Source organism: Gymnogyps californianus, chromosome 3 (genome assembly GCF_018139145.2).
Source record: "Gymnogyps californianus isolate 813 chromosome 3, ASM1813914v2, whole genome shotgun sequence".
In the NCBI taxonomy this organism is placed as follows: domain Eukaryota; kingdom Metazoa; phylum Chordata; class Aves; order Accipitriformes; family Cathartidae; genus Gymnogyps; species Gymnogyps californianus.
This window is the reverse complement of record NC_059473.1, coordinates 1,322,354-1,346,547: the sequence shown is the minus strand read 5'-3', so window position 1 is coordinate 1,346,547 and position 24,194 is coordinate 1,322,354. Positions and strand designations below refer to the sequence as shown.

Here is a 24,194-nt window from a genome sequence, read left to right as displayed (position 1 = left end):
ATTGCGGGTTCATCGCGTGACAGTGAACGGGACAGAAAGTGAGCATGTAACGATGAGAAGCGATAGCTGTGTACGTCTGTGCAGTCACGAGTGCTGCATAGCACCATGTTTTTCTAGATGCGTTGGGTGTGGAAAATATGTGCAGGAGGGTTATTTGAAGCAGCAGGAGTGTATGAGGAGCTAGTACAGAGGGGTTGAGGGAGAACTCTAGTTTGGGATACTAAGGAAAACATGCCCAAAGGAAGTTAAGGAGAAGGAACTATCCGGGAGGGGTGTAAGGCTTTTTCGCTAAGTAAGTCTTGACCAGTGTCAAAAACACTCAGGTAGTTTCGCATCAGTTTAAACTCTCTCCCCTGCATTATATGTCCTTACCACAGATGTTCAGAGGTCAGCAGAACAGATGTATGATGCTGTTACCAGCCCCTGTAAATTAAGGGCTGTTAATGTACTGTTTCTATATGAGAAGATGAGTTTTTGGACATCCTCGATATTTTCTGATAACCTATCTCTTCTAGAACTAATTGCAGAAAAAAGAGGTTAAGGTTTAACAACGTACTCACTTTAGGCAGAAATAGATTTTATTTTCTTTTTGGACAGTAATATTCAGTTATCACCAGAAATTAGTAGCTTCTTAAAAAATAATTTCTTACTTAATGTGTTAGAGATCCGCTCATGTGTAAAATTTGCATTCTTGCTACTGTGTCCTTTCTCTATGTGTACAAGAAGTAAAAGGGAGATGTTTGCAGCCTTTAATTTTTATATACTATATACTTTTTCTAGTCTTGGTAATGCTTTCGGAAAGTCTTGCTATTAATATTCTCTTTAAGGCTTATTCTAATAAATAAAGTCAAAAGCATCATATTGTAAAACAAAATATAATTATTTTTAAATGAGACCTTTCCTCAGCTGTGAATCAAACCTACCAAAAATGGACTTAACAGAAAATAACGTCTGATGATAGAGCTTCGCATTTTGGTTGCATGATGTTGTTCATGTAAGTTCTTAAAACATACAGAAGTATGGTTCTCATGTAGTACCTGTTGTATCTGCAGGTATGCTAAGTGCTTCTGTTAGGAAGATTGGAAAAACAGTCCCACAAGGAAAACTCTTTTAGTTTTCTTAAAATATTTCAGAGCTACAATCATCAGTGTACTGAGAAAATGCATCTTGTTTTTGTATTTTGGACTTGAGGAGCTTGAGTTGTAAATCTTTGAACATAAAGAATGCTATTTTTAAAAATGAGGGCAAGAAAGGTAACTTAAAGCCGAGTTTGAATGTTAGAAATTAAACTGTAAACACTAGAGTAATGGTGAGTTACTTTATGTGTGGATTTCTATTTTCCCTAACCAAATATTTGCATAACTGCTCTTTCAGTGATTTCACCAGACTGATTCTCCCTGAAAGATAATTTGGCTTCTGTGCCTTTGTAATCCATTTTGGAGATGCTTTAGAAGTACACTTGAGACAGTGGAAATGCTTTCTTGTTTTGTTTTCACATATCCATCAAGCTCTGAGTAGCTGGAGATTGCGGAAGAGGGAGTGATCCATCAGCAATTTTAGTTCTTTCTCTCACATTTGGAGATGAGCCAATTCTTTTTTTTATGCGTACCTAGTCCTTGTACAGGGGCTGATAGGAAGGATCACGGCCAGCGTGCTGCCTTTTGTTTAGTTAGGATTTGTTTAGCTCGTGGAGTCTAGGTGATGTTACTTAATTTTGCATCTCCTGTGTTCTGGATTGCAAGGTTGCATTTGCTGTCCCATGGGTTGTGAGGAAATGGTATTACCATATGGCAACTTGTTTTCATCGCTCAGGTCATCCAGGGCTCTTTATGAAGGAGTTCCAGTAGGTCAGGCAGCGGTAGCCAAACACCTCTAAGCGACTTAAACTGGGTATTTAATGAAGATGCCTTTTGTCTCTCTTCTAAAAGGACTTTAAATGCCCTAAGGTGGGAAGGGCTTGGTAATGCTAGTTGAGATCTCTGGTTAGGGGTGAGTTAACCGCCTCTGCTGTTTTCTGTGCCAGAGTTTTATACTGCAAGTTTGCACTGTAGTAGGTCAGGGATTAACTTCTGTTAATCTGAAGACACATCAGATTTAGTTCAGCTTTTGCAAATAGAAGTATAGAATCCCAGAAAATAACACATGGCAGAAGTTAAAAATTGCCAGTCTTTGTTCCTTCAGCGCAGAGGCTGTCTCTTTGACTCCTGAGGTATGCGTTGTGTAGGCATCATAAACTGTTCCCCCCACAGCTTGTTGGTATTATTTCAGTGAAGGTTGTTTTTGTGGTGTATTGTTTTGTGGGGTAGGGTAGTTGAAAGAGAAGTGAATCTTGAAAAAGACAACAAAATTACACTTCTTTGCTTTTCTAGATCAAGAAAACTTTGGGTGTTGTGCATCAGGCATTTTCCAGCAATAACAGAAGCATGCTAAGATACTCTGTAAGCAAGGAGCTGTACTTTGCAAAACAGAAGTTCCTATTCTCTCGTTAGATCAGTGTTGCGATTTGTTTGCTATAGGTATCTGCCAGAGGGAGACTGACCTAAGACTCCGACCCGTTTCCTAGAAAATCATCTGCTAGCTGTGTTTTTTCCAGACCACATCTGTTTGTTGACTTTTATCACCCGTAGTGGAAAAGGAGGTAGTCTTGGTTCACGTCACTGAAAGCCCTTCCCAAAGCTGCTTGCTGTAGCCAAGTCTGTGGAATATATGTAGGAAGTGAACTTCTAAAAGGGGTAGGTTCTGCACTCACTTTCTAGCGTACAGCTCCAGTTTGGATTTTAAATAGGAAAACAAAAAAAGCCTGTAAAACAGAAGGTAATTTCTGCCCTATCAATTCCTTTAAACTTTGAAGAATAATTAAATTATTTCCAAGAAGTGATACATTTTTTACCATTATCTTTTCAAATCCTATTTATCCAGTCTTTTTTTTTTTTTTTTTAACGTTCTTGAAGTTCAATGCTTGGAAGATTCTAGGATGTTGTGGAAAGAATTTTGCCATTTGGGGATTAGAGGACTTTTGTAATCTTACCTTTGAAATGCAATCCAAAGGATAGTATTACTGAGATTCTGCACGATTGTTTTACCTAGAAAGTTATTCGAGTCCTGGATGCGTCCCAGAAGTGTAAATGTATGACGGCAGTTCCCAAAGGAACTGGTAACTGGTAAATACCTTATTTCCCAAAGAGCATTTTCAGTAGGCTTTTTACTTAAGAGGATATTTTAATTGAGTAGACATCCTTGAGAGAGTGAGTTTAGCTCACTTTGTCAGAATATGAAATATTGTTTTTTCTAATAGCTGCAGGTGTTTCATAAATATTGGCGTTTCAATTTCATTAGGCACGCTTTATTAATCAAGTATCTCCTGGAAAGACATGACAAATACTTTCTTGGGATATTATATGAGGTGCTTCATTCAGACTTTGTCAGGGGATGCTGGAGATAATGGACAGTGTGGTGTTTGAAGACAGGATGTATTTTATGCTTGCGGTACATATTGTGAAGATCGTTATCTCTTCTTAGGTGTGGGAGTATCTTGGAGTTACATTCTCCTTTGCGGGGCAGTGTAAGGATTGTGTATGAGCTGATATTGGTGAGCACCTTGTAAAAATCACATAAAAATGGGTTCTGAAGCTGCCTCTACTTCGCGTTTGGTGCCCGCTTGGTAGTGGGCATACCTTTATTATTATTAATTTCTGTTACTTTTTCAAAAGCTCGCTTTGGCTTCATAGCTTCCTGTTGTTTTATATTTGCACTAAAAAATAGTGTCCTTTTTAAAATGTGTCCAAGTAAGTGTTTTAAGGCCATAAGCAAAACCAGTGACGACTGCATTTGCAGTGCAGCTAAACTCAAGACATAGCAGTTGAGCAGTTGTTGTTACCTTCTAAGTTCCCTTTTGTTTTCCTAGCACCCACGGTTGTATTCAGTGTGTTGGAGGGAAGAGGCATGCCTTTAATGGACTTGTTTTCTGTGAATTTGTCCCGTCCCTTTCTGCGGCTGCTGCTGTCTGCTTCAACAGCTGCCTGTGGCAGCAAGTCCTAAAAGTTCACTCACTGCCTGCCGTGAACTTTCTTTTACTGCCCATCAGTGTGGATGATGGTCTTTGAATGACACCTTCCATAGCTGAATCTTTTATTCGGATTAAATTTCTCTTTTTATGCCCACTTTTTAATATTTTGACATTCAAAAGCTTATCAACTTTCCTTCTTTCCCGTCCTGTTACTTTATGCTACTTAGCAAAACAAAACTATCTTCAGTACTTGTCTAGAAGATTATTTTTCTCCCACGTTCCAGAGTACTTTTTTCAGTCGCTAGATAGGCTCGCTGCCCTTGTGCATTGCTTAGAAATGTTCTTCGAGTCCCACTCTCGATCATGTAATACGGAGAAGCATCTTCATGAGGCTTGATGTATACAACTTGTCTTTACGTGGTTGCAGTGGGCTGCCATGAGATGATGGGAAAGTGTCGCAGTTGCTGTAGATACGCTGTAGGATCCCACCGATAGTTGAGAAGTGAAGGTGAAGAGGTGGTACCTTGAAATTGATGGATTTCCTTAGTTTTTCTCCAAAGCCTTTATGTGAGTTGATAATCTGGATGGGGGGGGGGGGGGTGTCCTTCCATTTTTTGGCTAGTTAGTGATCTATAATCACATCTTGATTTTTTTTTTGTTTGATTTGTTGGTTTTTTTTTTTTCTTTTTTGCATTGTGGTTGCTAAGAGTATTTAGTTCTAAGAAGCTGCAGGACATACGAGGTGACAATACAGCAGTCATGTCTTCTCCCCTTTTCTTCTCCCTGCCATATCCGTTTACTCCTCTTACAAAAAGTCAGAACTTTGGGTTGCTTCTGACTTCTTAACTGTCTTTTTACTGTGGAGACTCAGGTCTTCCGCTTCCTGGTGAGTTCTTCCTCCCTGCTATTCGCAGTCCCTTGAAGTAGACAGAGTTGATCATCAGGTTAGCGAATACATTGTGAATACTGGACTGTGGTGGACAAATTGTAAGGCAATTTAATATAGCCTAATTACTACTTCTGTCCTAATACCTTCTACTGCTCCCAGCACTAGTTTGGTCTTGGTTTAGTTGTTTGGGTTTTTTTTTTTATATAGTTTTCTAGTATCTACAGGCTTCTCCCCTTGCTGCCCCCACCATCTGCTGAATCTGGTACATTCATAGAGTGAGGGTTTCAGACACCATAGGACTGATGGCATTTTCAAGCAATCTCCGTGTAAAAATTCAGGACCGAGTTCCACGATGCCTGCAAAGGCTGAATTCCTGAAGCAGTGGTAATGTAGAAGTAATTATATAGAGCCAATTATAAACGTTTAAAAGCAGTAAATTCTCCCACAGCCAAAACCCAGCAAATGCCAAATAGTCGAAGGGGAGTTGAGATTGCTTCAGCGGTATGTCTGAAATAGGGATGAGAAATAGGTTAGCTGGTGTTTTGTCAAAATGTTTCTTTCATGGCAAAATATTTTCAGGGTTGTTATTGTTTGGGTCAGTAGACAAAACTTTAAATAAAGTCTGATGTAATCATAGAAACTTTTTTTTCCCCTACTGATGGAGAAAAGCACAAGCCTTTCTGTTATTTAGTCTACAAGCACTGAAAGTGTTACATTTCGTGTTAGTGGTTTTTTTTTTTTTTTTAATCATCCTTTGGTGTTACTCCAGTTTGAAGACTTTTGAGACAGTCACATTCGTATGCAGAAGTTAGGTTCACATGCACATTGTTCCATTTACAGTATTCATTGATGTATGAAACAACCCCCTACAAATGTCAATGTTACAAGTTTTAAAAAGAAGAGAACCACCCTGGGTAGCTTAGAAAAACAGCATCATCAGATGTCTGGTTTCTGTCAGTTTTTAGATTCTAGCAAATGAAATTCAAATGTTAACTACTCCTTTCTTGTTAACTACTACTACCACTAGTTTCTTTTGAAGAATCCACTTAACCGCTAAATTAATTCTCCTTTTTCGAATTGCTTATGACTTTGGCCATTACACCCTAGATACTACAGACCCATCTTTAGTTCCAGGAGCTGGTGTGTTGAAGGAAACGTGTTTGTATTACTATGCAGGTTTTCCTGCAGTGCCCAACTGCTTGTTTTCATTATTGCTACTCTTTAACTATATGGTTTTTGGAGAGTTTTAATTGCCTTTAATTTTGACCACATCTGTTCTGCAAATACAGCAACATAAAGGCATGTAATTGTAGTAGAAGTATTTCTAGAAATGGTTAAACTACCTCTTCAGTTTGAAATGTGTTGAAGGGCAACAGAGTGCTTTATATTGAAGCAGGTTTTTTTATGTAGGTTGGAGAAAACTATGTAAGAAGAGAAGACCTTTGTTCTGAGAAGTAAAAAAATTACATAATTTTAAACTTTTTAATTTTGCAGTAAAATTCAAGGCCATTTAATGGCTTGCATTCCATTTTTCTTTAACGCTGAAAGAAAATTCTAAAATCCTAGTACTTCGTGGGGTGTTACATGTATTAAAACGTATATGCACATGTATAAGAATGTAACTGGTGGAAAGAAGTACTGGGTGTGTTTGTTTTTACTGTACTGTTGGACAGATGAGATGGATAATAACATGTAATTTTATTGTATTGATATTTTTCCTCCTACAGAGAAGATGGAGAGCTAGAAGATGGTGAAATAGATGATGCAGCATATGAAGATGTGAAAGAACATGGTACAAAAGGTGATGATAAACAGAAAAATGAAAAAGGACATAGAAAATCACGGAAGAAACGCAAAAAAGAAAAAGAAAAGAAAAAATCAAAAAGGAGAAGACGGGATAAGCATAAGGTTAGGAAATGCAAACCAAAATATTGGAGGTGCTTATTTTAATTCCAGGTTCCCAGGTTTAGACAAGGATCCAGGCAATTAGAGAAGAAATCTAAAATGGTTTTATTGCTATTTAGGCAGTCTTTGGACTCTGAGTGCAATTTTTGAGATTCCTATCTTACCAATGCGTTTCGATATTAAAGAATGTGTTTAAATAGACTTTTGACATATGGAAGTGCATATTCACACATTTCAGTGGCAGTTTATGTGGGGTAAGAGACAGTAAGTCATTAAATAATCCAGCCGTAACACATTTCAAATGATAGTTTGGAAACTCACTTGTTAGCTTTGCCTAAATGCATTTTCATAAACTTGGTTTTCATTTGTTCATATTTAAAAGAAATACAAAATCAGACTGCGGGTGTAACTGTGTTATTTGTGATTTGTGATATACATCTTCATTGGATGCTTATTTATTTCAATATTTCTTTTAATAGCAGTTTACAAAATACTGACATTTATGAGCATTTTACTCTTTGCCATTGTCAATGGTTGTGGTAGTTCTGACACGAAAGGCCGAAGTGTTAAACCACTTCTTAAATTGTTTAACTCTTAAGCAGCGGTGTAAGTTAAGCACTGGCCACTGACAACGGTAATGGTAGCTGAACGATAGAGAGCGAGAGTTTTTTAGGATAAGAGGCAAAATGTGAATTTACAATTTCGCTTTTTGTGCTAATTACCATATTTATGGAAAGAAAAGATTGCAGACTAGTGAAGTGAATTCTTCAGTAAAGTTCATTAAGATAATGTTTCTAATATATATTTTAATCAACTTAAATAAATGCAAGGGATTCGCAAAATTTTAACCTAGAAAATGAAACCTGATGGTAATTCTCTAAAAATCACAGAAATACAGTATTCTCATATGGTTTCCCCTCCAAATTTTCTGCAAAACAATACATCTAAATAAAACACTCGTAATGCAGTATCGCTGAGTTTTCTCCCAGCAGAAAATGACAGGATGCTAATCATTTCTATGGCTGTATGCAAGTTTCTGGCCATCTCCCAGATCTGTTAGCCTTCCAGCAGCATCCCTGCTGTGTCGCAAAGAAGCAGGGCTCAGAGAGACCCGTAGGAAGCTGATATAACCCAGAGAAACCACATAGCCCTCAATGTTTACATTCGGAAGCCTCATCGGATCAGATCTCTTTCTCTGATAAAAAGAGTGGGTCATCAAAGAGTGTGCTTTCTTTAGCTTCCCCCAGAAGCAGAGGTTTGTGAGAGTTAAGAAAATATTTTCATTTATTAGGCTGATGCTTCCTTTAAGTTCATATGCAGCAGACCGGTTACGCAGAGAATTATATAACAACGTCTGAGAGCGCTATTTTCTTCTTTTTTCAGCATAATTCCCCTTCCAGTGATGACAGTTCAGACTACAGCCATGACTCTGATATTGAGCGTACAGAAAGACCACATAAAAAGAGTAGCAGCTCTTCATACAGAGATTATGATTCTTCATTCAGTCAGGTAGTGTTTTTTTTAAACTGATTTCTCATGTCTTTATTTAGGTGTAATTTAAAAAATGCAAATGTAAATGATGCGGTTTTTGAAGGCTGACTTGATCACAGTGGCCATTCTCACAGATTTCAGGAAGCGCATCTCGTTCTCATCTCCTTAGGTAGATTTCCAAATGTAAAGCATTATCTGTGGCACGAATGTAGGTGGTGTAAACAAGCCTGATGCTATTTTTTCCTCCATCAGGCAACAATTACGATATCTGTATTATTGCCTGCGCTGGATTTAGACTGTACTAAGAGGAAACAGCTCTTGAAAAGCCACCTTTAAATATCTAGAGTTGATTCTGCTTTCTGATAGTTCAATTTGTCCTGGCTTTTCTCAGTCTGTGCAGCTCGATAGCCCTCCTGAGACCACTGGGGGAAACAGAATGCGTTCTCGAAAGCTGTGATAGAGCAGCTAGAGGCGGCTTGATGAAACTCTGGTACTTCAGAGGAGAGGAGACTTTCCTTTTAGCCTGAAACCGTTCCAGAAACGTCCAAGCCAGCCAAATTAACAAACTGAAGATCCTGTCTGCAGAAATGGGAGAAGGGACAGTGCTGGCTTAGGAGTGGCGATAAGAAGTATTTCATCCTGACTGACAGAGACAGGACAGGTTGTTTCAGCTGTGTCCAAGATCGTCAGGATACGGAGATCTTGAATGGAAAAAATTTATTTTAGTCATAGTTCATCTGAGTAGCACTTAGAACACTTAGAACTGCATACGTTAAAATGCTTTGTCAACCCCACTGAAAAGTTTTCTGGAGTACAGATGTGGATGCTGCTCTTTTTTGTCCTTTTTCCTATTTTGATGCATTCAGAATCAAAAGTACTAATTTTTACTAAATAACTGATTTTCACTGTTTATTATTAATGCTTGTTTGTGCAAATTTGGTAGACAGCATGACAATAAAACAGGGTGAAGACAGTTGGTTTTGTTAGAGCAGTTTGGAGGGGTCTTTTTTGAAATATTGAGTTGCTTCTGAACAATGCAATCCCTTTCATACAGCACGGACACGTATCAGGAAATTACATGAGTTCACAGAAAATGCAACATAAAAAAAATGTAAAAAGTAAGGAGTATGACGACTATAGTCATTACAGTGATGAAAACTTTGGTAATTATAACGAGGAAGAAAAGGATGAAGATTTTGCTGATCAGCTTAAACAATACAGGCAAGCTAAAGAGACTTCCAGTACTGATTTAGGACCTCCATTCCCGAAAGAACCAGTGAAAAAACAGGGGATGAAAGGGATCCAGAAAGGTAAGATAATTTGAATCATTAACTGTAGTAATGGATGGTGGCAGCAGTTGTATCATGCATCATTTCAGGATGTTTGTCTTGAGAGGTGAATGGAGAAAGCTGCCAGCGGTGGCTTTCCCGTGCGCTTGCAGTCTCCCGTCAGTAAGTGATAACGCTGCTCATCGGGAAGGAATAATATCAGATGGTCGCACTGATGCATATAGTGAAGAAAAAGGTCAAGTGCTGGGTAATATGTATGTAGTAAATAAACAAATAAAACCCTACTAAAAAGCCAAGATCGTTGTTGTGTAACTGCTTGAGTAAGAAATCATAAGGCTGTAAAGTGACTTTCTGGTAGTAGTTTATGAAAGTCTGAAATGGGACTTGATTGAGGGGAAGGATGTCAATATGTCAATTCCAAAATCTAATTTAGGCCGCCCTCCCTAAAAGAATTAAGTACCTAGAAATTTTGATAGGTGCCTGAATACTTTTATTAGTGTGCCCCACAAGTATGCTAGTATCCTTTTAGTGTTCTTTTCACAACTTTTCTTGCATTCAAAGCTGTACGGCCCGATACAAATGCGGGTGAAAAAGTACTGCTCTTAAGCAACGTATTCCTGCAAGAGTCCTGCTGCCCTTATTTCGTGCCTCACTTATATAAGCCAAGTTATGCAAGCATTCTTGTTTGCACCTTTCATTTCGTGTCTGACCTTTTCCTTACCATTGTAGTGCAATTCTTTGAGCCAGCTTACATCTCTGGCCTCCCTATTCTGAAGGGACCCCTGACTCCCCAGTTGTCGTGTATTACTGCATGTTGCCGTGGGGTGTGGAAGGTCAGGCAACGGAGATGGTGTATACCGTTGACAGAGATAGCCTGATCTGCCTTCTAGAAATGCTTAACTTGTTCTCATCCCTTTTTCTATGAGATCAAGTTCTCATTTCAGAAACTGTCGATTCAGTTTGCAAAATTTACTCCCTTTAATCATGGCTAAAAGTTTGTCTCCCGGGCGAAATTTGAGCAGGGTTTTGTATGACAGTATGAGTACCTTAGTAGTTCTCAGGAAGATACTGTGTGTTATACAAAGGTAGTAAGCTGTCTTTCAGTTACTACAGTGAAGATTTGTTGTATTCTGTTTCGGTTCACAATTAAATAAATTGGCAAAAGATTGGCAGAATCTTTTTAGCCGAGACAAAAATGGCTTTCCATGTACTGCTTGGCAATACTGCTTCAAAATCTCTGTCTGCAAGTCATCTGAGATGAAGTCAAGGTGTTTTCACTGGAATCAGCCTTGCTGTCGTGGAGTGGCTGCCACCTCAAGCGGGTGTAATGTCCACAGAACTTTCTAACAGGTTTTCTTTGGTTTTAAATTGATGAGAAAGCAGATACTCTTGTCTCGGTGGTTTTAGTCGAGACCATGACTCCTGACATGCTGCTACCTGGATAATTACTGTCTTGAGGCTTGCAGTTACCATTAAAGATTTTTCTATTCAAAGCTGTTCTGTCGTATTTCTTAGATTGTCATCTCAGGTTTCTGGCATGTTGTGCCAGTGAAACATGCACACAGACCTGAGTGCCGGTTGTACTGGTTAGTTTTGTGTTCAGAAAGTGACCAAACGGCACAAAATATTTCAAGTATTTGCGCTGATTAGAAATAACATGTCTGCGCTTCTAATTGTGAGACGCTGCTTTGAACAAGATTAATTTTATATTCAGTTTGTCAGTCTGCTATTGATCTGAAGAGCTTTTCAAAGAGCAGGCAGTTGCACAGAATTACAATTGGCTGGTGTAGTTGTACTTGCCAACTGGTGATTCAAGATAGTACTTAGGAATTCAGACTGCAAAAAGGTAGATATTTAGTTTGTTGGATTTGTCTGTATTCGATGTCACTAGATAACCATTTTTCTTTACTTTCTGAGGTCATTTAAAGAGGTCATTGCTGTTTTTCAGGTATTTCTCAAAGAGGTAATAATTACAATGTTGGTCGAGGGCGTGGAATGCAAAAGAAATTGAAGCGTAAAGATCGTGGAAGGGGAAGAGGGGGCAATAAAGGATCCGATGGCTTTCATGAGGTATGTGGAATTAAAGTTGAATTCCTAATGTAGTTGTTTCAAATGACTGGATGCTTTGCTTTAATAGAAGAGTATTTAAAAATACATATCTTTGAATTTTCTTCTCTTATCTAGGAAATTGCTAGAATTTTCCAGCACTTAATGTACAAAGTATAGTTGATAAGCTAATACATAATTTTCTTGTTTTTCTTGGAAATACGAAAAACTAGCAGAAAGTGGTTTATGAGCTTTGGTTTTGAATGGTGCATGAACTTCAGTGTTAACTGTATCTGAAATAGGATGTTTTGGTACTACCAGTTCACCTCAGATTTTTCAGCAAAAAAAAAATGGACGCCTTCACAGCTTTTGCCAATTTTTGTCTGAATCGTGAAGAATTCTCCTTCTCTTTCCAAAGCTGTGACTGTGGAAATGGAAATATATATGACCTTGGTTTTCATTTAGTAATTCTTTGCACAGGAATTAGAGAAAACATAATGTTCGGTATTGCCACGGTATTTGTAAATTTCTCACTCCAGTGATTAATGGATCAAATCCATCCATGGCTGAAAAACATTATTGAAGCCAAATCGTATTTAAGTCTATATACTGCAACTAAAATGTCTGTGGTTCTCCTCCCTCCTGCACTCAAGAATGCACACGGCTGGCTCCTAGGTAACGCAGTGATGTGTGATTCAGCCATGTTAATTTTTCCCCGTGTTCTCCAGCTGGCCTAACTCTCTGGGGCTCCTGGGTGGTCCAGTTCAGATGTTCCTTTCCCTGCCCTGCATGTGGTAGGGAAAAGGGCAGCCGTTTGATCTGTTAGGACGATGCCTCGTTTATAGGACTCCTCCTTCCCGTTGCTGTAGAGCGTGCCCTGTCCTCCAGCGCCGTCTCCCAAGCCGTGGGGAAGGGTGGAGGCGAGGAGGCAGCTGCAGGCAGGTCCCGGCAGGGCTGGGAGGCAGAAAACAAAAAGCTGGGCTGCTGGCTTACAGCAGAATAAGGAATTGTGCGACGCAGATGCTGAGCTGCGCGGTGTGGAGGGGTAACCGTCCCTGGGATTCTCAGGGATACGGTGGGAGCGTTTCAGCCTTCCTCGGGCCGTTGTTTCAAGTGCTTTGTGGTGTGGGACGGTCACCGATTTGCAGTGCTCCCAGAGAGACTTGGAGCATCGTGTTCATGTGATATTTGCGTTAACCTTGAAGAGGATCAGTTATTAGATTCAAAGCTGCTTTGTCTGAAGCAGCTGAGATTTCTCTGGGTTTAATGTGTTCAGAGTAGAAAATGGATCTTGACTGGTCCAGGAGTGGCATTTCTAGCTCGAAGATTGCTGCTTCTGAATGTCAACAAAGGCTGCAAATCATTCTTAGTGTTAACGTTTTGTGACATTGCTTAATCTGCCGAGCAAAATGAGACCAGACACTTGGCGTGCTGATGCTCGTGTGCGCTCATGATGCAGTGTGATGACTGTGGAGAACCACATCCATTCTGTTTCAGAAGTTCCCACTCAGCAGTCACATCCCTGCTCATTTTTGTGAAAACGGGAAATCGGAAAAGCCTCTTTCCCTCTATCGTCGCATCAGTAGGCAACCACCTAGCACTGCAAAGACGACATTTTCTGCTACCCTGTTGCGGTGTCACAGACAGCAGTTCCTTAAAGGCCATCTACTTCCATGACTTCACGAGCTCTGCCAGGCCCCCTCCACACCTGCCCCAGACTCTCCAGTTAGATGAGTTTACCGTGGTTTCTTTAGTTTATCTCAAGTGCAGATGCCACATGGGAATCAGGTCGTAAGAGGGAACGATTATTTTCCTCACCAGGTACATAATAATTCTTACATGTTAGGTCATGATTGAATTGTGCTTCCTCTCTGCTTTGCCTCATGGTATGAGCAAACAGGTTATTTTTCTTCCAATGGGAGGAAAAAAGGGAGAAAAAAAGAAGGTGGATAATCTGGAGATAACAATCGCGTGAGAAGCACGTAGAGGGGAAGGATTGGCAAAGCACAGCCTTGCGGCTGAGATGGCGGTCTGGAAGCCTGGATGATTACTCAACTCCTGGCTGTCTGCAGAGGTGCCCTTCATCAGAGGGCGGTTGGCACTGACTTAGCGCGTGCCCAGGCGTCAGCCCTGCTTTCCAGCGTTGTCAAATGAAGTGTGAGATACTCTGTCCGTTCAGTGGAGTTATCTGTGTCTGTTGTATTGTAAGAAGTTTCTGATTTGGTTGTGTTTATGAAAAAGACTCTGTATTAAAGCAGCTAAGAAAAAGTATGTGTATTTACCTTTAATTTGAGCTGTGGGTGTAATAATTTTAAGAACTTAAATCATGGTGCAGTTAGTCACGTTTTGGGGTAACTAGTGCACCAAGTATGCTGTAATATTTTTGCAACTGTGCTTAATCAGTAAGCATCAGTAGGATGTTTATTTTTCTTACAGGACGGCAAACCAGTGAAGAAATGGGTTAATATGAGTCAGGAGTTCATAAATCAGCATACAGTGGAACACAAAGGCAAACAAATTTGTAAATATTTCCTTGAAGGGAGGTGTATTAAGGTAATTGTGCACTGTGTGTGTCCGTCTGCTGCTTTGGTGTGAGGAGAGGGAGAAGATGCTCTGGTCTTTTTGACTTCAGCTGATGCAAAGAAAACTTGTCTGTTGAAACTCAGTGTTTTGATTTTTAATGTTTTGAGTATTTATAGATAAATGCCAGCAGAAGTACTTGTGGAAAAATATCCCCTTCTGTTACACATTTTGAATTATAACAAATTCTATTAAAAATTACCGTGTTTGCTTATTAGTATATACAGTAAAAACATCTGTGATAGTATCATAAACTTACACTGACAATGTATCATATGTATCAAACATACATCAAATCTTACAAGTATGGAATCTGTACATAGGCAATGATTTCTGAATGTATTAGATTATTTCTCTTTTATGTGCTACTGCTAATTTTGAAACATTGAAGGAATTGCTTAATTATGCTAAATTATTTCTCTCTCTAAAGTAAAAAGTGGGGTTGTAGTAATAGTTCCCCCACCAAAGAATCATCTTCCTTCAGCCAGCAAGTGGAAGGCAGCAGAAAGAAGAGAATGCTATTCAGAGCAGTCAGCAGTCAAGCAAAAGCCCTAGCAAGACAGTCTCTTATTAGATAAAAAAAATTGCTATTGCTTCATTTTGAAGCTTATGCTGCTGTGGAGTTGAATCCTCTGATGTCAGACTAGTGCAGTCTGTTATAAAACACACTTAAGAAAAACTGCATGCTTCTCGAATAAGTGAGTGCGTCATTTATATTTGGTTCCTCTGTGTATTTAGAGCTAGAACATTTTCTGTTTCTTTTTCAAATGGTCAAAGTACAGGTGAAAATTAGTATGCTTTTTTCCCAAACCCGGGGGGAATTGAAAACAATGCGTTTGTTGCTGCCTTTATATATTTTAGGATGCCGTGCTCAGTAAGATGAGTATTTGCTGCCACCTTCAGTTTTCAAACAAGTGGCTGAAAGAGCACTTAGTGTGTTTTTCATGAAAATAAATACAAAAAATATGCAAAAAACCTCTCCAGCAAAGTAATCCTGATGTACAACATGATATGGTTGATATAAACTTGATATTGCTTGGACTCTATTTTTCCTACATGAAAGAGTCGTAATACTTTGCTTGTTGGACTTTTTTTAAGTTCTCCCGCACACCCTTAAAACAGAATCGGGTTTTCTGATCAAGTGCATAATTGTTTATATGGAAAATAATTTCAGTAAAGTATTTGTTTAAATGCGTTTTTAAGGCTAATTGCTAGGTGGAGACAGAGAAGAGAACTGGTACTGTAAGACCAGCTTGTTTTCTGTGACCCCTGCATATATTCTTTGTATCCTGATTCAGGAATTGTTTCTCTATGTCCAGGCCCCCCCTATTGACAGTTTTTTAGGGACATGTTTGTAATGCAGTTAGGTGTTAGGAAAGAGAAAAAGTTGAAATTCAGCTAAGGAGGATGTTGTTCTTTAAAGGTGAAAGGGAATTACTCAGCATTTCAGATCGATAATGTTTTTTCTTGTTTTCTTATTTATAGGGAGAGCAGTGTAAATTTGATCATGATGCAGAGATTGAAAAGAAAAAGGAAATCTGCAAGTTTTACATTCAGGGTTACTGCACCAAAGGAGAGAACTGCATTTATTTGCACAATATCCTTTAAAAAAAAAATAATACTTGAATTAAACTGGAAGTTTATATTTACTCTTAATTGATGTAAGTGATTTTTAAGGGTAGCTATTTCTTTTCTTAAGAGACTATACCAAAGACTATGTAGATTTACTACACGAAGATTATTTTTCTGCTCAAATACTTAGAAGGGGAAAATATGTATAAAATTACTGGTTTGTTTTCGGTTTTAAGGATTTAAAATGTTTTCAAAGATAAAACCCCTTGAAGTTAGATGCATTTGTCCACATACTTTTAAAACCCTGATCTGTTCTTGTTTGTTGTAAAGGACTTGTGGTTTACTCTGGAATTGAGACCTTCATCTTTTTAATCACAGTTTTAGAATCAAGTCAAAAATAACTTTGAGGCCCCAGTAATGTAATTATTAGTAGAATGTTAAATGGAACTAGGAGGTAAGTTGGTTATTAGTTTTCAAAATTCTCTAGCGTATTGCTTTGGCAAGATTAAGTACTGGTGAGGAATTGAAGGATAGTTGACAGCTGAATTTCATAAACTTGCCGAACAGTGCAAACTAGAAATCAGCCTTTAAATCAGCCTTTGTTATGGATCCTTAATACATTGCTTACATGAATTCCCTTGCAAGTTCTACCATACAGGAGCAAAATGCTATCAAGGAGATAAGTGCAAATTTTCTCACGCTCCCCTGACTGCAGAAACAAAAGAGCTGTTGGATAAGGTGAGCATTCGTAGCCTGTAAACACAAGGTTTGTTGCTAGAAAGAATAAGGGGGAGGTTGCTAGAAATTTCCGTGGGATTCTTGAGGAGTGTGATGCTAAACTCTCATGATGTTAAGCTTCCCTGTTGCTTTTTAGCGCCGTAAGTCTGTGACCAGGTTCAATACCAGGAATTCCCCTTGCCATCAGTTACTCAGTTATTTTTTTAGCCGTATCAGACTCGTTTGTTTTCACAACTCATGTTTCTGCCCATGAACTTCCTTTTGCGTCCCTTTCTGTGGAAATCTTCATGTACTCTGCGACAAGAAGTGTGGCTTTTATGTTGTCTGCCTTCAGCTGCCCAGAAGTTAGATACCATCTGACTGACTTCTGCACTCAGGGTGGAGAAAGGAATGAGGTGCCTCCTCTGAATGATTCATGAAATCCTGACCTTTGTTTTAAGCAGGATATTCGTGTCTCTCTCCAGTTACTATACAACAGGCCTTAACAGAAAAGTGACGTGAATTTAACGCTAGAAACGTTACGAATCTTAGAATAAGTCCTTCAACTTCTGTCACTTAAAATGACTGTTTGAAGGAAATGGACTTGTGTCAAATTGTCCCTTCCTGACTACAGAAATAGTTTTCTTCCTGGCTGTGAATCGGTGTCCTGCAAAACAAGTAATAATAGATTTATAATTCATTTGAGTTTGATGTCAATATCTAGTAGTATTGCAGCAGGTAATTATACTTAAATGGAAAGTGCAAGACTAAATTGAATTGCATATACTGCAAAATTTATGAAGTGTTTGCTACATTGCTTTGTTCTAGGTTTTGAATACGGAGGAGGAACCACAAAATGAAGATGAGAAAGAACTGGAGGAACTCAGAAAGCGTGGCATAGTTCCTCTCCCTAAGCCACCGCCAGGTGTTGGACTTCTGCCAACCCCGCCGGAGCAATATGCGTTTTCTGAGTCTGACATAGAAAATTATCAAGATCCTTCAGGAGAATACAAGAAAATCCCATCTCTCTTTGAAATAGTTGTGAAGCCAACTGTGGATTTAGCACACAAAATTGGAAAAAAGTAGGTTGTAGAATTTTGTGTAGAACTCTCCTTAAAACATGGCTGCATAAATATGTAAGCGGTTCTCTTTGGTTCTGTCAGAAGTACTTGCTTCTGAGTATATTGCTAAGTTAACGATCTGTCAAATATTGGCTGTCATAATTATTTACTTATTTAATGCTTTCCATAGAAGACAACTTACTGAGCCTTGACCTTCCAGAAAGTCACTCCATTGGCCCTTGTTTTGGCTCTGTGCCTGCCTTGCCTGCCTCCATTTGCAGGTTGAGCAAAGTTCATTCTCTTTTACAGTCTTTTTATAGTTAGCTTTTTCTTGAACAACGCCAGTGGGCGCTCCTGGTGGAGACTGTTGGCCTTGGGATGTTTAAAACTCGTATTTGCAGCAAATGTCCAGTTCTGCATGTGCTAATGTTGAAAAAATGTTCTACTTCCAGACAAGCTCTGTCATGTGTTACGATGTATATGTAATGTATATAGTTACTGTCTTTGAACATTATTTTGCTTCTTCCAGATTTTTATCCAACCGAAGATCAAATAAGTACGAGCAGACATCTGTAAGAGTGAGGAGGGGAGGAGATAGCTACTAGACTGTTGATCTTTGTAGGTGCAAAATTTGATTCACTCATTTTCTTTTGCCTGCAGGCCACCGACCTTCTATAACAGCGCATCGCCGCCAAGACCACCGTTTCAGGGAAATGACCCGCATTCTCAGCATATGTATAATCCAGGTTCAAGTCCAGGGCCGGGACCCGGCATGTCACAAGGACATAATGGGCCGCCGATGCACCCGGGTTCTCCGGGACATCATCCGTGCGCAGGGCCTCAAGGCCCAGGAATGCCGCAGAGCCCTCCTATGCAGGGTGTTCCACCAGGCTTTCTGGGCCCGCAGAACCAGACTGGTATGCCTATGCAAGGACAGCAAGGCGGTCCGCCTCTCACACCACCGGGTCTCGGTGGATCTTACAATGCCCCGGGAGTTCAAGGACATATGGTGAATATGCCGAGAGAGAATCATTGTCCTCCGGGGCCACAATACCAGCAGATTCCTGGTGAACGGCAGCCGAATATGAATTACGAGCCTATTCAGAACCCGGCTGATTTCTACGACAATTACTATTCTCATCAAGCCGTACATAACTTCCAGCCAGCTAATAACTCTGGCGGTAAGGACATTTAACAATCGTTGTTCCTTGATGTGGCGCTTTGCAGTTGTGCGGTATTAAAACGTCATGGCTCCAAAGCTGAGCATCTGAAAGAAGTTTGGATAGAGAGCCAAACCTCCTGGAGTCTCTTCAGTGTATAGGCTTTTTCAGCCGATGCTTTCCAGTCGTGTAATATAAGTCACATCAGTTTTGCTTGATTGTGTTGTATGTTTTATCTCCTCTGCTGTAAAAGCTTGTATAGGTTAGCTGCTAACTGGTTTTTTTGGTCCTGCAGATGGAACATGGCACGGAGAATTTACGGATCACCAGGCTCACCTCATGGCTCAAGAGTCGCATCAAGGTGGAAGCGAGTCAGACTGCATGAGTAGCCATATGGGCCATAAACCAGCCATTAACGTACCGGATTTCCTTCCAGCAATGCAGAAGGCCCTTTATGTAAGACTTAGTCAAAAGCATCAAAGAGATGGAGACTCTGTCAGCAGCCAGGGTCAGAGGGCAATGAGCAAAGACGAAGGTAAAGATAATTTTGTTAGAGTTCTAAACATACTTATTGACCGTGTATTAGCCTGGAACGAATCTGTTGACTTGGATTTTCATCACGTTACCATTCACAATTACTGTGAATGTGCAAGTGCCAACTCAAATAATATTTTCAGCTGAATATACTCGCTTTCCTTCCCAGCTTGTTCCAGGATTTTAGTATACGCTTAGTTGCTGCATTCCAGTTCCAAGTAGAAAGGCCTGTGGATAATTTTTGGATGTAGTTTGTACTTTTAAAAGTTTCTGTTGTTGGTAACTCAATTACTTCTTAAAATCCTTGATTGAAACAGAAATGTTATGATTTCTAACTGCCAGTACTGCAAGCGCATCTTAGATTCTGTTTATTCAGTTGTGCCTCTTGATCTTTTCTGCATATTCCATTTCTCTAGAGGAGTATTTTTTCCTCTGTGATATCTGAAATTTGCAGTGTTTAATCTGAGTGTCTCTTCTGTAACGTGGACAATGGAGAGCAGTAAGCCTGCCGATCAGATTCAGCCACGCGGGCTACGTTTGTCCCTTGGCCTGCTCCCTGCTGCGCCCTTTTCTGGGGCTGCTAGGTTATGCGACCAGAAACGCATCTGCTGTCTGACCAAAAGGCAGTGGCTGTATCAAATGTTTTTGAGGACGTTGCCACTATAATTCTGATCAAATGAGGAGAGAGATCTGGAGATGCAGCACTTTAGGCTACATACAAAAGCAGAGTGACCTAGAGTAATCTACTCTGAACTGAAGACTTCTCATCAGCGCTTTAGAGTGACTGGTCCTCCCGTCTAGAGGGCTATCGGAAAGCGGTATAGCGGAAAAACGTTCCTATTAGCTGCCTCCAACAACATGTCACTCCTTGGTGTTGAATACTTGTGTGGTACAAGAAGCGTTGAGGAAACACGTGTTATTGTGCGTTAGATAGTGGTGGTGCTGGCGGGTTTTGCCTTCGTTTCTCATTTTACTGAGCCGGAACAGACCGCTAGTCTCCTTCAGTGAGTAGGCAAGGTTAGGATGTGGATCTGAGCATACAGCTGTGTTGGTAAGGCTTTCCAGTAAATTGCATACGATAGTTGAGAGAATTTATCCTTTAAAATTAAATGTTCTTACTTCTTCCCTTCCTGAATCTTGACCTCTCTCCAAAACCTTGTGATTTGGATTGTACTAAGGCAGCAAATTCCACATTTGTAGTTTATCTGTTTTTAAGAGTACTGTAAGGTGCCATTTTACTTTTCGGTCTGCCATCCCACAGTGAAAGTCATTTTCATCAAGACTCAGAGTTTAAATGGCTTTTTTTTTTTTTTTTTTTTTTACTAGTACTGGTACAAATAATTGTTTGAAAGCAGGTTGTCTTCCCAGACTAATATTGACAGAGAGATGTGTAGAGAGAATGCAGCAGAGTTTGGGAGTATCTCCACTAGCTACAGTTGTTTTGTTTTGTCAGTTCTTCATTGAAATTGATTTTTGTCATTTTAGATTACGGTTGTTGTAATACAGGGAGCGATGATTTAATATCAGGTCTTTTCAGTTTGATTTTCCTGAGAAGTTACCCTTTTATGAGTAAATGTGTTGTATTCCCTGGTGATTATTTGCTTGAATAAGGTTGTTTTGGTTTTTTTTCTTTTTTAAGATGACAATGTCAACTGGTATTCCAGTAGTGAAGAGGAAGAGGGGAGCAGCGTTAAATCAATACTAAAAACCTTAAAGAAACAAAGCGAAAATTTTAGGAGTCGGCAGCAACATTCCACAGAGCAGCACATGCTTGGTATTCCTACTGATCCGAGGCTGGCGAAAGAAAAAGGCGCAGGGCCTCAGGCTGCTGACCCGAGACTTCGGGCCTCTCCAAGGTCCAACCCCAGAAAGCCTTCGGAATCCGCGTCCTTGGACCCGCGGCTTGTACGAGATCCCAGGATGCACAAGGTCAGCGAGGGCGGTCATGCCAGCGCCTCCCTTGGGGGAGCAAAGCTAGATTTACACCACGCGCACGCTGGGGTTAAAGTCAAGCAAAAAGGGATGGATGACGATGAAGAGGACTCGGAGAGAGAACTGAGAGAACGAGCTTTTCTGATACCGTTGGAACCTTTGCCGGGTGTCACGTTAAGGGATCCCCGATCTCAGCTTAGGCAGTTCAGCCACATTAAAATGGACGTTACCCTGATGAAACCAAACTTTGCTAAGCATATTGTGTGGGCACCCGAAGACTTGCTCCCGATACCTTTGCCTAAGCCCGACCCCGTCTCTTCAATCAATTTACCTCTTCCTCCACTGATTGCTGACCAGAGACTTAATAAACTGCGGAATTTGAAAAACGATCCCCATCCAAACGCGATGCCAGCTGACCCGCGACTAGCTGCGAAGGCAAAAAACAACTTGCCGGGCAGGAGCGGCTATTTGGATCCGTCTGCAGATTCGCATGCCAGTAGCTCGAGCAAATTAGGAGATCCTCGCTTACAAAAAAACGTCGATCCCAGACTCCACAGACTGTCGAGCGCAGATACGCATCATGGAGTCGCAAAGGATTCGCACCCTCCGAAGTTTGACCCCCGCCTGGCCAGATCGGCTGCTGGCTCGTCGCAGCCCTCGGAAGCCGCGACTGCTAAACCTGACCCGGATGCTCTGCCTCCGTACGCACCCAAATTATCATCGAGCGGCGTCAGGCTGGGAACTCCGGGCTCGATACTGAGCGGTATTAGTTTGTACGATCCGAGAGAGCACAGCTCGTCATTGGACGCAGCTCCGGCTAGTTCAGGAGAGAACGGAGAGAACCAGAAAAAAAGTATTTTGAAAAATTCCGGTAAAAACGAACCCAGTCTCTCAGAAGATTCATCGCTGCAGAAGGCTGCCTCGAACGTGGAAAAAAATACAGAAGGATCAGCAGAAGCTGCTTCGGATAAAGCAAATAGCACCAGTAAATCTCAGGCTAAACACTCCAGCGCTGCCCCTGCGGTGCATAATCTTCCTATCCAAGCTTTATCGGGATTAATCAGACCGCAGTACAGCGACCCAAGGCAGGTTAGACAGCCCGGACAGGTAACTCAGACACAGGAGAGTGATCCGAATGGGGAGTCAGATGATAAGTCGCTGAAAGATGTTTTCAAGACTTTCGATCCAACTGCTTCACCGTTTTGTTAGCAATTGATTTTAAGTCTTTTTACTGTTGTGAATATTGCAGTTTTCTGCTGTTTTGTAACTGGTTTACCTCTTTGCTTTATTTATTTTTAAATTATAATTATCAACACTTTTCAGCTGCTAATCTCAGAACCACATGCAGTTATACAGTATGCTATAGTGTTTGCAAAGCTGTGGTATTTTCTATATAATACTTTTCCAATTTCAGGGAGACTAATAATTGACATGTAGAAAACCCCCCATGTATTGTGTTAGAGCTGATAAAAGCACTTTCATTGTAAATAAGTCATTAAGAAAGTCCGAAGACCTGTATATGTGTGAGCTGTCTCTTTCATAAACAACATTTAGATATGATTGCCACATTTGTATGATTGTATAGATACAAGCAATATTATGTACATTACTGTGAGAGACACCGTTTGACAAGGATTGTCTGACGCATCAAGCCAAACCTACTAACTGATTAAAAACCTACGTAAATGATTTAAAAGGAAAACGTTGATCCTCCTTTTCAGATCAGTTGATGTAAGACATTGACAGTTTTTATTCATGCAGTCAATATTCTTAGTGTAAAAGAGACCTATATCGCATATTGAGGATTAAAAATGTCATATCTTTTAAAAGTATTTTATTCTATGCTGTATATAGAAGAAATTGTGAAGTACATAACTAGAAGAAAGTTACTGTTAAAAGTGGAGAATACCTAAGTTGTCTAATACAAAAAGGGTTTTTATTTAATTTTTTCACGCATACACAATTCTGATTAGTGCTATAAGTTACATTGTGGTGTTCATGTATTTCAATGTATTTTTGTATTCAGCTGCTTAATTTGTATTGCTTTTTTTGTATTGATGTAACTGCAGTACTTGTATTCATGGTGTCTTTATGACATTTTTAACAAAAAAATTAAAAAGGGTACAGTTAAAGTCTGGTAACGACTGTGATGTTGACACGTTGGCAGCTAGCTCAGCGGTGGGGAAGGAGCGGTGGGGCTGCCTGCAGGATGATGAAGGTGACTAAAACTGGTTGTAGCGCAGTCGCTACACCGCTTCACGGTCAGGTGGTAGTGGGTTTTTTAACCTAACCTCGTACTGAATCCAGACGGAGTCAGCTTGCTGCGTGGTTCCAAGATGAGACTGCTGATGTGGAGAGAGTCGTCATCGTTCTCTTACTACAGTTAATCAGCATCGCTGTGAGAAATGTCGTGCATGTTCTTTAATTTCGGAAGGTGTTGCATGCCGAGAGCGCAACTGTCCTCAAAGCCTCTCTCGTTTTGCCTTTTGGGTTGCTTTTTATATAGAGGAAATGTAGTCATACCTAGCTAGCTACGTTTACAATAAAAATTTGCCGTCTGCTCAATTGCCACCTGGGTCCCGCCCACTTGGAATGTTTCTTTGCATTTAGTCTCTTCCTTCTCCTCTTTGTTTGTGGACCTTTTCCTCTTCGTTTCTGTTTGTTGGCCCAAGTAGTGCTTGCGGCTGGGACAGCGGAGTGTTTTATCACAAATTCCGAGGTTTTGGGTTCTTGCGCCTGCGAGACAAACGGGCGAGAATACGAGTGCCGCGCGTCGATGAGCAGAGCTTGGATGAACCGAGGGAAGCTGCTGATTTCTGCGTGTGCAAAACACGGCAGAGGAGACATCGCTGGAGACAATAACGGTTTCACTTTGCCTGCCCAATTTCCCAGAGTATAAACTGTATTAATTTTATGATATTTTGAATCGTGCTCACTCAGGATAATTGAAAACTAGGTAACAGACGTGAAACTTGGCTGTTACTTTGGAGTAATCTATTAGTCCTACGTAAT

General features: G+C 40.2%; 1 protein-coding gene across 1 annotated transcript in view; it reads left to right on the top strand.

Moving 5' to 3' along the window:
• ZC3H6 (zinc finger CCCH-type containing 6) overlaps window positions 1–23,760 on the top strand; it is a 29,578-nt gene extending 5,818 nt beyond the window's left edge. The window contains exons 2-12 of the mRNA XM_050893309.1: window positions 6,623–6,803; window positions 8,184–8,309; window positions 9,346–9,601; window positions 11,529–11,650; window positions 14,063–14,179; window positions 15,692–15,803; window positions 16,407–16,516; window positions 17,324–17,577; window positions 18,217–18,737; window positions 19,012–19,251; window positions 20,890–23,760. Coding sequence (XP_050749266.1) covers window positions 6,623–6,803; window positions 8,184–8,309; window positions 9,346–9,601; window positions 11,529–11,650; window positions 14,063–14,179; window positions 15,692–15,803; window positions 16,407–16,516; window positions 17,324–17,577; window positions 18,217–18,737; window positions 19,012–19,251; window positions 20,890–22,391 — 3,541 coding nt within the window. The 3' untranslated portion in view covers window positions 22,392–23,760. The remainder of the gene's footprint in view (window positions 1–6,622; window positions 6,804–8,183; window positions 8,310–9,345; window positions 9,602–11,528; window positions 11,651–14,062; window positions 14,180–15,691; window positions 15,804–16,406; window positions 16,517–17,323; window positions 17,578–18,216; window positions 18,738–19,011; window positions 19,252–20,889) is intronic.
• The last annotated feature ends 434 nt before the right edge of the window (window positions 23,761–24,194 follow it).